General features: G+C 46.7%; 1 protein-coding gene across 2 annotated transcripts in view; it reads right to left on the bottom strand.

Moving 5' to 3' along the window:
- Positions 1 to 2,034: 2,034 nt before the first annotated feature.
- DZANK1 (double zinc ribbon and ankyrin repeat domains 1) overlaps positions 2,035 to 12,311 on the bottom strand; it is a 69,674-nt gene continuing 59,397 nt past the window's right edge. For both annotated transcript variants that reach the window (XM_074347826.1, XM_074347827.1), the window contains exons 19-20: positions 3,270 to 3,344; positions 2,035 to 2,881 (exon numbers count right to left, since the gene is read on the bottom strand). In XM_074347826.1, coding sequence (XP_074203927.1) covers positions 2,755 to 2,881; positions 3,270 to 3,344 — 202 coding nt within the window. In that variant the 3' untranslated portion in view covers positions 2,035 to 2,754. The remainder of the gene's footprint in view (positions 2,882 to 3,269; positions 3,345 to 12,311) is intronic.

Here is a 12,311-nt window from a genome sequence, read left to right as displayed (position 1 = left end):
GAAGGGTGTGGTGGGGGGGTGCGGGGGGGGGGCGCGCAGGGAGAGCTGAGATGGGGCAACAGGAAGCCACGTGTGAGCTACATCTCTCTGTAGAAGGTAGAGTCCCAGCCAATATGCTGAGATTTTGCCTAACTCCCAGCCCATGTGTGAAGTGTGCAAATAGAAGCCCGGGGCAGGCAGGGCCAACAGGAGGTGGGTGGGGCTTGGCTGGAATCAAAGCCTGGGGTTGCCCCTCTTGGTGAGAAGTAAGTGAGGGGTCCTGGGGGTGGGGCAGTGGTCTGATGCAGATGTGAATTTCAGACCCCTCTGGCCTTCCTCAAAAGACTCGTTAGAACGGTGGGGAGGGGGAAGGAACACGGCTTCGCCCGAGTGGAAATGTGTTCTACCCCCTCCTCATCTGCAGAGGGCAAGGGGCTTGCTCACTGTGGGCGAGCTTCACTTTCAGATGTCAGAGTGGTGGGCAAACGCGAGGGCAGCCATCAAGTCTGAGCATAAACACAGGAAAGGGAGACTCTTCCCCCCCCAAAAGTTACAGCGTCATAATTCCTCACAGAAAAGGGGAAGGAGCCAGAGGGAAGGGAGGTCCCGGGGGTGGGGGAGGTGCCCCCAGCCTGATGGGACACCCCCCCCTTAAGTAGCTGTCCCAAATGGGACAGGCCTGGGCACAGCATTTAAAAACTCCTCGCACCCTTTTATCAAAACCAAAGAGAAAAAAATTTCCTCCTCCCAAACCTAAATATATATGAACCAAAAACCTAATTTTGGCAATGGCAACTGCCAAAAATTATATGCAAAAAAGAAAGTTATAGCCCTATACAACGAATGAAAAAACTACATGTGTGTGTTACCGATTTTGTTCAAGCAGGGAGGGGAGGGGAGGGGAAAGAAATTAACAAGCAATGACACTGATGGGGGCTGGGACGGTCTGTTTGTGGGCCCCGCCCCCGTTATTCAGTCAGACACTAACGTAGCTGTTGCTGGGAAGGTACCTTGCAGCTGTGGTTACAGTTTATAATCAGCTGCGTTAAGTGAGGGAGATTGCCTTCCGTGGGCTGGGCTGGCCTGATCCAATCAGTTGAAAGGCCTTCAGTGCAGAACTGAGACTTCCCTGGAGAAGACCTTCCGCTGGTGGGAGGCGGCTTCGGCCTGAGCCTGAGCAGACGTGCGGGCCTGCGCTTCCTGACGCCTGCCCCGAGGACTTGGGACTTGCCCTTCCTGGTAGCTCTCAAAGGGCAGTTAACCTGGCCAGGCAGCGCGCCTTGGCGAGAGAGAGGCACCCAGTGTGGGATGTCGGGGAGGGGGCAGGACGGCCCCCAGGAAGTACGGAAAACCCGAGGAATGCGGTTCCTGCCCGCAGGGTGAGAAAGCTAGGCCCAGGAGCCCCGGGGGCTGTTCTGGAGCCCACGGGCCGTGGGGACCTCCCTGCTCCCGAGGTCTGGGTAAACGGCCCTGAAGCCGTACCCTCCTCCCAGCTGTTGATTCCGGATCCCGTGGGGTGCGAGCCATAGTGTCGTCCGGTGCTCTGAACCCCCTCCGCGGGGGGTGGCCATCGCTGCACTTCCGCCACCTGAGTCTCGAACCTTGTGTACTTCTCGTGGCCAATCCTGAACTGAGCCTCCGAGGAAGAAAACCCCGGGAAAGGTCTTCCTGGCTAAGCTAAATAGACATAGTGCAGACCGCCAAACCACGTGATCACACCCCACGGGTCTCTCTAGATACCGGGTACCGTCGAAGGTCCCCCCTCATGCAGACTGCCAGGGTCTGACCTGGGAAGCCAGTGTCGGTGTCCCCACTCCCACTGGGCGCTCGGATCCGACAGCGCCTGTCCTCCAGGCAGACGGTCACCCACCCGGGGGAGATCAAGTGCCAGCAGTGATGCGGCAGCCACCCCGACAGAGTCCTACTTAGTGTCCTAAATCAGTGATTCTAAATTAATGAATATCCTGCCTACATACGTTAACAGAAACAATTTAGGGACTCAGCGTCACCACCCAAAGACCAAGATGACAATCCGAAAGAAAAAATGAGTCAAAATTACACATGCCTGCGGATGGTTTATTCAAAGCTTATCTGGCAACAAAAGAACAAACCACAACAGTAGGAATACTGAAGAGTTCAACACGAGGAAAACAGGTTTCATACACTCAACCTTCACAGACTAATTTGGAACCACTTACAAGATATACTGAGCAAAGCACATGCAGAGCAGTACGTGGTTTCCCACTGTCTGTCTTAAAAGAGGGGGGAGAATATATGTGCATCACCTTACTTACGTTTTACATATACTTTGCACAAACACACACACAGATCACGTACGCGTGCTTCTATAATCCTACACTAGTTCTGGAAGACGCAATTGACACTGATGTCACTGGCTGCCTCTGCAGAGGGACAGGCGACAGTGGGACAGGGACCAGAGGGAGACTCTTCACGACGTAATACTTTATACTTTTTAGCTTAGCAGCATATGCAACTATTATCTACTGAAAAATAAATTTAAATTAAAAAGCAAATTCTAAGACAAGCAGCAATACACCACCGAAGACATACACTAAGTTCACTGCCATCCAGGGCATACGGGGAAATGCTCACGTGGTATTAGGGGCTTATACTGTCATTTAATTTTTTTTTAAATCTTCTGAGTGCCTCTCAACCCCAATTTCCAAATCTCAAGTACACATTTCAGAAAGAAACGAACAAAGAACAGCCAGGGCTGGCCGGTTGCTCTCAGTGACGCCCACGGGGCCCTCGGGGTTAACGGTCCTCATCCAGGCCGAGCTTCGCAGCAAAGAGTGAGGTGACTGGGTCGTCACCAGTTTCCAGGGCCAGGTCGTATGCTGTCTGGCCCCTTGAGTTCTTCTTCTGGATGCTCGCGTTGCATCTGTAAAGGAGACGGGGGTGAAATGAAGGGCTCGGACGCCCGAACCTGAGGGCCTGACTCTCCCCTGCCACGGAGCCAGTCTGGGAGCCCCGGGCCCCCTTCCCAGACCCTCCCCGTGAGGCCACCGTGACCCAGCTCTCGAGGGGGCTCTGTGATCTCGTGTCCAACTCCAGTCCTGGCCACGGGGTCCCATAATCAAGTGGGTTCAAGGGGGCAACATTTTCATTGAGCTTTTACAAGCCCTCAGTGCCCTGGGAGCCATGGTGGGAGGGCGGCCCCCATTCGCTGGGCCAGCTGTTGAGGAGCCAGGACCCTCTGAAATCCTCACAGGTCAACAGAGAGCTCACTGTGGCCTCCAGAAGCATCCCTCAGAGGCCAAGGAACGTACCCCAGCAAGGCAGCGACGCACTCCCTTCCTGCCAGGCCAAGCAGAGTTGCTTCATGAAGAGCTGTATTTTGGAGCCTGTTTGGGGGGAAAAACCATCCTGACTAAACCTTTGGTTAGCATCTTCAAGGAAGTGGAGAGGGAGCAGGCGACCAAAGGGGCCTCGGTTTCACCCACTGACCTATTTAATTAACCTGGGAAAAATCTCTTGACTCTCCCCTCTCTGCTCCTTTCCTTAGAGGATTTGGAAGGTAAGCTTTGATGCCAGATAGAAAGTAAAAAGTCTATAAACATATTCATTTTTTTAAAGTAAGGATCTGGTTTGTAGTCAGTTTATTAAATGCTAATAAATCCTATGTTAGTACATTTCCTACAAGAGCGTAAGGAACATACTGGACACGATCTCACCCTTAACTTGGGCCCCTCAGACATGTCTATGGGACAATAACCTTTAGGGCTGAGGCTCCTCTTCTTGTGTAGGGACAATCACGTGGGCTTCAGTGAGTTTGGCTTTGTGATATGAAAATAAACAGCAGTCTCAGAACCCAGAGGGCAGGACTGAGAGGTCAGAGAGCATATTTCACTGTGCGCCAGACTGTCTCTCCACCTTGCCTGGTCAGCTCTGCCCCAGTGAGGTGCAGAGGATGGCTGAAACGAAGGCTGGAGTGGTCCCTGCATTCTAGAACTCATGAAAGGCTCCTGATCAGAGGCGGCAGGAGAGATAGAAAGTGTGAGACAGGGCTGAGGACAGAAATGAGATGAGCAACTGAAGGTCTGCATTCTCCTGGCCCCTGACCCTTCCCTTGACACCACAGTCCAATCCCCTGCACCTGCAGATTTATTGCCTCCATAAATTTATCCCAATGGAGAAAAAGTATGGTGGCCTCTTTTCTGAAGAAGATAAATGGAGCCTCTGGTGAGAACCAGGCAGGCAGCTGGCATACTCAGAGGGAGGCCTTCCACTTGTCCCAGCCTGAGAGCAGCTCATCTTCCCACAAACCCCTCCAGCCGATAAGCTCTGGTCACATACACAGAATTCCAGCCGGTCTAACCACTGCCCATTCTCAAACATGGATGGAGAGCAAAGGAGCACACACATCTGAGAACTGCCTGCAGCGTCCAAGAGAAAAACCGAGACATACAAAAGTAAGCAATTTCAAATGACTGAAGACAATATCAGACAAAAACAGAAGGCCGTGAAGAACAATCAGAACAGAAAGGAGCTCTTAGAAAGTAAAAATACGATTGCTGAAATAAAAAGTATTCAGCAGGAGGGGCAAGAAAATCTCTTAAAACAGAAAAAAGAGCTAAAAAATATGGGGGAGAAAAGGAAAAAGAAAGGCACAGAGGAGATTGATTCAAGAGGTCTGCCATCCAACTACCAGGAATTCTACCAAGAGAGAACAGAAAAAATGGAGGGGAAAAAATATCAAAGAACTAATAGAAGAAATTGTCCCTGAGCTGAAGAAACACAGGACTTTTCAGACTGAAAGGGCCAAGTGGATGAATGAACAACAGCACATCAAAAAAACACCCTGGCGAAATTTCAGAACATCAGGAATAAATGCTTCGTGAAAGAACAAACAGGTCACAAATGAATAAGAATTTGTTGTAGAATTTTCATGGGCTATGCTGGATGCTAGAAATCACGAGAGCAAGGCTTACTAAGACTTGAGGAAAAATTATTTTGAACACAGAAATTAACATCAAAGTATTAGTCAATTGTCAACTAATCTTTGACAAAGGAGGCAAGAATATACAATGGAATAAAGACAGTCTCTTCAGCAAATGGTGTTGGGAAAACTGGACAGCAGCATGTAAATCAATGAAGCTGGAACACTCCCTTACACCATACACAAAAATAAACTCAAAATGGATCAAAGACTTAAACATAAGACAAGATACAATAACCTCCTAGAAGAAAATATAGGCAAAACATTATCTGACATACATCTCAAAAATGTTCTCCTAGGCCAGTCTACCCAAGCAATAGAAATAAAAGCAAGAATAAACAAATGGGACCTATTTAAACTTAGAAGCTTCTGCACAGCAAAGGAAACCATAAGTAAAACAAAATGACAACCTATGGAATGGGAGAAAATTTTTGCAAATGAAACCGACAAAGGCTTGATCTCCGGAATATATAAGCAGCTCATACGACTTAATAAGAAACAACCAAACAACCCAATCCAAAAATGGGCAGAAGACCTAAACAAGCAATTCTCCAAGGAAGAAATACAAATGGCCAACAGGCACATGAAAAAGTGCTCAATATCACTAATTATCAGAGAAATGCAAATCAAAACTACAATGAGGTATCACCTCACACCAGTCAGAATGGCCATCATTCAAAAGTCCACAAATGACAAATGCTGGAGAGGCTGTGGAGAAAAGGGAACCCTCCTACACTGCTAGTGGGAATGCAGTTTGGTGCAGCCACTGTGGAAAACAGTATGGAGAGTCCTCAAAAGACTAGGAATAGACTTACCGTACGACCCAGGAATCCCGCTCCTGAGCATATATCCAGAAGAAACCTACTTCAAAATGACACCTGCACCCCAATGTTCATAGCAGCACTATTTACAATAGCCAAGACATGGAGACAGCCTAAATGTCCATCAACAGATGACTGGATAAAGAAGAAGTGGTATACTTATACAATGGAATACTATTCAGCCATAAAAACTGACAACATAATGCCATTTGCAGCAACATGGATGCTCCTGGAGAATGTCATTCTAAGTGAAGTAAGCCAGAAAGAGAAAGAAAAATACCATATGAGATTGCTCATATGTGGAATCTAAAAAAACAAAACAAAACAAAACAAAAAAACATAAATACAAAACAGAAACAGATTCATAGACATAGAATACAAACTTGTGGTTGCCGGGGGGTGGGGGGGTGGGACGAGATAAACTGGAAGTTGCAAATTTGTAGATACTGACAGGCATATGTAGAATAGATAAACAAGATTATACTGTACAGCACAGGGAAATATATACAAGATCTTGTGGTAGCTCACAGCAAAACCAAAATGTGACAGTGAATATATATGTATGTTCATGTATAACTGAAAAATTGTGCTCTACATAGGAATTTGACACAACATTGTAAAATGACTATAACTCAATAAAAAATATTGAAAAACAAAGAAAAAAGAAATGAAAAAGAGATGCGAAAAAAAAAGTATTAGTCAAAAGTGAAGACAAAGTGAAATAAGTCAGAGAAAGACAAATACTATACCACTTACACGTGGAATCTAAAAAAATACAACAAACTAGTGAATATAGCAGAAAAGAAACAGACTCACAGATGTAAAGAAGGAATGAGTGGTTACCAGTGGGGAGAGGGCAGGGGGAGGGGCAAGACGGAGGTGGAGGGTGAAGAGGTGCAAACTATCAGGTATAAAATAAGATACAAGGATGAATTGCACAGCATGGGCAATATGGCCAGTATTTTATAGTAACTGTAAATGGAGTATAACCTTTAAAAATTGTGAATTACTATATTGTGTACCTGTAACATATAACATTGTACATCAACTATACTTCAACTTTTAAAATATGATATTGTAAAATAAATACATTTAGGAAATTAGATGGGAAAAAAAAGTGAAGACAAAAAGTCATTTTTGACATTCAAGGACTCAGAAGTTTTTTTTCTACACACCCTTTCTGAAGAGTTTACACTCTAGCTTGACAAGGGTCAAAACCAAGAAAGAGGAAAGCATGAGCAGTAACTACAGGTGGGTTCCAGTGAAAAGAAATTCCATGGTGACCACTGTGCATCAGGGCTAGAGAGCTGTCAGGCAAAATCTGAGCAGGAAGTATACTCCAAGAAGAACGTCTCTAAGAAGGAAGGAACTGAAAATGCAAAGAACCAGATAGGATTATGGATGTGGAGAAGGCATGTTCTTTTTCAAACCAGAAAAAACCAAAGGCAATCAGAAATTCCAGGAAAATCAAATACACACAAAAAATGTACAAGTTATTCACAGTTTACGGGAGAAAATGAAACAACATGGTTTTGAATAATTTATGATGTGTAAAGAGAATCCATTTGACATTTCTGGTAAGAACACTTGATTTTGAGTAGCCTAGGGGTCATTATCTTGAACCCATAAATAAGGAAACGTACTCAGAGCATACCCATGGGCAATATTTATGTAACTATTATAAATGAAAATTGCTCTTTGTGTTTTTCAACTATTGTAATCAACTGGTAGACAAAGAATGGAAGTCTTCACTATGTTCACACAAGTAAATGTAACTGTGATCAGCCCTGTAAAATGTAAGCACATTCCAACAGCACATATGAGATGGAAGGGGAAGGGGAGGTAGAGGTAGAGGCAGGAAGACGAATTACGCTTATCTGCACTGACGTACAGGTCAGGCAGGAGGCACCATTGAAAGATGACAGCCAAAATATAGAAGTTTAGGCACATCATTTATATTTTAACAGTCATTAATGAAGGATCCAAAAACAGTAATAGAATGACCAAAACACGAAGGTGGGGACAGAAATAATGAGGCGGGGTCAGCAAGGAAAGCCATGTATCTGGCAAGGATCAAGGCACCCCCCAGGCATGCTACATCGGGAACTGCCAGTGTAAGCGTGGTTGTCCCCGGGGGCGAGGACTGGGGATGAAGTGAAGGTGGAGGAGGACTCCTGAGCCCCTCCACAGGAGTTGATTTTTCAATCATGTGTACATCTTACTTCGATAAAATCAGAAACGTATCTGGTGTGTATGAGATGTTTTCAATAAATACACACAATCTAAGAAATCTGTCTTCCAGACTAGCCATAAATAAGGCAATGTCACTATGACAAGACCAGAAATGAGTGATGAAGTTGGTGAATAATCTCCCAGTACTGCTCTGCACCTAAAGCAGGTCTGTCCCAGACTCTTTCTGGGAGTCTCTGGTCCCGGCGGGCAGAGATGGGGCCTTTCCTGACCACACCACCCTCCAGTCTCTTACCTGGCTTGATTTTCTTCGGAGCACTTATCATTCTCTGAGATTACTTATTCATTTGCTTACTTGTTTATTGTCTGTCTCCTCCACTAAACTGTAAGCTCCGCGAGGGAAGGGACTTCGTCTTTGTCACTGCTGTATCGCCATCGCCTAGAACGCTGACTGGCACACAGTAGGTGCTCAGTAACCACTAGTGAAATGAATACATCAATGGAAAGAATGAATAGACAAACAAATTAAGGGAAGGGGTATGGCCTCCAAGATTGAAACCCATACGACTTGCAAGAATTTCAGGTAAACGTGACCATGAACTTCTCCAGGCAACTGTGGGAGGGGAATCCTCTGCCTGATTTGGGCTCCAGAATTGAAACTGTCCAGTTCATGAGAAGGCTTTCCATTTTCCAAACTAAATGAGAAACTGAGTACTTTCACTGGTTTTCGCTGCAACAGAACTCTAAGCGTCAAACCACCCTAATGGTTTTAGATCTAATTTTAGATCTTATCATGCACATAATTTCAGCTAACTTACTGGCCAAAGCTCCTGGTATGAAGTAAATATGAGCGGTGTGATCAGCCTCGTATTTCTCCAGAGACAGTACGTGAAAATTGCAGGACCATGTGCCTTATGACAGACTGTCCACGAATTTCCAAAGATCTGCCTTTTGGTTCAATACAAACAGTTCCTCCAAGCAACTAAGATTTGGGCATCAGCCTTCATATTACTGCTGATGGTGGTGGTATTGTTGCTATTAGGTTGATCAGATCAACATAACTGACCTGTCAGGGACAGGACGAAAGTCCTGTGTCCAGCAGCTTGGTGAGCTACCTCCTCACCAAGGGCCACGCTGGGCTGCTCTCAGATCTCAGTGTTTTTAAGAGCCGCTTCTGGGTCCTTGCTACTCACACTGTGGTCCCTGGACCACTTGCATCCCCTGAGAGCTTGTTAGAGATGGAGAATCTCAAACCCAGCCCCGCCCAGATGTCCTGAATGTGCATTTAACAGGATCCTTGGGTGATTTATATGCACGTTAAGTATGAGGGGCATTGATCACGTTCACCTCCTTAGAGTTTGGAGCATCAAAAGAATGCATGTGCCCTTTCCTTAACGTGAAGCTTGGGCTTGGGAAGACTTGGTGACATCTGTGAAGAGTGGGAACTTAGAACTTAGATCTAACACCTTCCACCCTGGGCTTCTATGACTTAAGGCCCCACATGGCTGTTCCCCCAGGCCCCGCTCCTCCGCATCACCACATCCTGCAGCTGACACTTTCCACTCAAAGCCCGGGAACCCACCGTTTTCATAATCACAGCATCACGACGGCTACACTAAAGTCCGATTATTAGGCTCTTCACAGGCACTGACCAACCATCATGTCATCCTCCAACTAACCCTAGGACATAAGCATTATTATCCCCATTTTGCAGATGAGAAGACCTAGCAAGAATACGTTCATTTTGTCCACGCTTTGCTCTCTCCTGCCTCCCAACTGTCCTCTGCCACCAGAGAGGAGTCTACCTCCCCCACCTCCTTTAGCAAAATTCCCAGAGGTCCCCTTCAAAGTCTACATTGCTCGGGCGTGGGGGTACAGCCCAGTGGTAGAGCACGTGCTTAGCGTGCACGAGGTCCTGGGCTCAATCCCCAGTACCTCCATTAAAAAATAAGAAAATAAAAACAAAATTAAAAAAAAATTTTTTAAAAGAAGGAATAAAAAGTTTAAATTTCTCAAGGTCTTTCAGATGACCTCTACCCGGCTTAAAGTCACTTGAGTTATTTGTTCGTCTGTTCAGCTCATATTTGAGTGCCAGCCTGGTGTCTACAGATATGCCAGGGCCACCAGGTCACAGTCACACAGTGGAGCTCAGAGGACTGGGTTGTCGATTCGGGATCGAGGGGTTCGCAGCATGCTGTGGGAGCGCCGACAACGGAGGTCCCAGTCACACCAGCGACACCCATCTCCTCCTACCTTCCATCTGTCCTCCCTCCCTGGTGGCAAAGGCCTAACTGTCACTTCACCCCCTCAACTTCCTTGGGACTTTATCAGGCATTTATCACTTGAACTTAAGATACGGTCCCAGCATTGCTGCATCTCCTAAGTAAACTCACAGTCCTCTGCCTTCACAGCTCTCCCCAGATGAGGAGCAGAGTGCGTGTTCTACCTGCTGAATAATGGGGTCTGCTGATGGCTAGGTTTTCCGAGTTGGTTATTTCCTGTGTCACCACAGTTCAGTTTTGGAAACTGATGAATCATGATTCTGCTAACTCTTATTTTTATACATCGCTCCTCAAACAAATTCCAACAGGGCCAGGGCACCAGGTGGAAGGCACCTCCTTGTTGGAACCCCATGCTGTGAGCCTGTGTCTCCGAGTAGCTTGGTATTGTCTGTCTCATCAGACCTTCTAGAAGGTGGTTTGCACCGCAGGTGCACTGCAGTGCTCTGTGAATTTGTATCATAAAGAAACTTTTCTACTAAGGCACCAACAACTCAAACTGTTTATCCAAATCCAAGTATCGTGGGGAGTTAAATCTCTCTCTGTAAATCCTGAACGACCTAATAGAATCCATCTCCACCGGAGAGCCTCGAAGCAAACTGATGGCTTGGGGGCAGAGCTCAGAGACTCAATGTTTGAAACTGTCCTAAAGGAAAGGGTGTTACTCTGTGTCCCCCTCCTGGCGAGACCTTGCATCTGGGTTTCTGAAATCTGCTGGTTAAGAGGGATCAGCTTTGACAGAGAGTGTGTATTTCTCCTTGGCGACCCACCATCTGCGGCGTATGAGGTTATTCTCGTAAAGAAGATACAAACACGGGAACCGGAAACCCTAGGGAGGGGCTTTCTGCTACCCGCCCAGCCACTTGGCAGAGGTCGCCTGTGCAGACACCACCTAGGGTGCTCCTCTCGGGTGGCTCACAAGCGTCGGGTGGGAGAGGGCATTTTCAGCCTTGTTTGCAAAGGAGCAGTTCACTGAGCCTCTTTCACGGGAAAGGCAGACCTCTGGGGGGCTTGTGCCTGAGGAGCTGTAGGATGGGGGGTCTTCAGGTCACGTTCCTGGATCTCAGGGGTTCACCGTGGGGCAGAGGCCAGCTTGACCCCAGCACAAACACTTCTAACTAATACAAGCCAGACTCAGCAGAACTGGCCCTCGGTGGGAACATCTGCTTTCCTCTGTTGGCATAAACTGAAATGAAGAGATCTCTGGGCTCTATTTTGAAGGGAGGGCCTCCGGTCTCGCTTTCCCTCCCGGCCTCCCCGCCCCTCCACTGCCCTGAGGTATATCCACCCCCGACCATCCTCACTGCACCCGCCCCGCCCCTACTAATAGTAACCATGACAAAGCAGTGGGAGTGACAAAGGGCTAGTAGGCACCATTTAGACAGACCATGTTTAACCAGTGTTAGACTTAGTAGAAATGCAATGAGATCACATGTGGATAAATGTCAACTTACAGACTAGTAACGAAGCAAAAACGGAAACTGAGGAACACCAGGGAGAAGCAGGTCATCTGTCCACGTCCAAAGGAGTTTCATCCCCTTAGCTGGACTTCTCAGAAAGCCAGGCCTCATCACACTTAAGCAGCAATTCAAAATGTGCTCAGGAGGGTTTTATATCAACCACAAGCACTGTACTTAAGTGCGACAGAAAAATCCTATCTGAACTACACAAGCATAGAGTGTGCCTTAACACAGAGTAAGGCGGCATTATTTTTGTCAGTAATGCTGTTTGTAGGATAAATGAAGAGACTGAAAGGCATGATGAACGTGAACTCTAAGAAACCTTGAGAAAGTAAATTCCAGCCATCGAGTATGTACACCAATATGCCAAACATTCTGTTACAAAATAAAACTAAAAAAGGGGTCGTGTCTACTGACATAGGGGTCCTCTTGGGCAGAAACTTTAAAAAAAAAATGCACATAGGAAAATGAAGAGGGATATACTCTGAATAAAGACGCTAGAGGAAGTTTTGAAACAGAGGAAGACAGAAGTGGAGCTATTTAACTTCTGTCCGCCGGCCGGCTTCCCAGACTCAGCAGCACGATTCACAGGGTCCCATCCTCGTCTCGGTTCAGGCAGAGG

Source organism: Camelus bactrianus, chromosome 19, assembly GCF_048773025.1.
Source record: "Camelus bactrianus isolate YW-2024 breed Bactrian camel chromosome 19, ASM4877302v1, whole genome shotgun sequence".
Lineage (NCBI taxonomy): Eukaryota > Metazoa > Chordata > Mammalia > Artiodactyla > Camelidae > Camelus > Camelus bactrianus.
The sequence above is the reverse complement of the archived record's forward strand: the minus strand, read 5'-3'. Positions and strand labels throughout refer to the sequence as shown.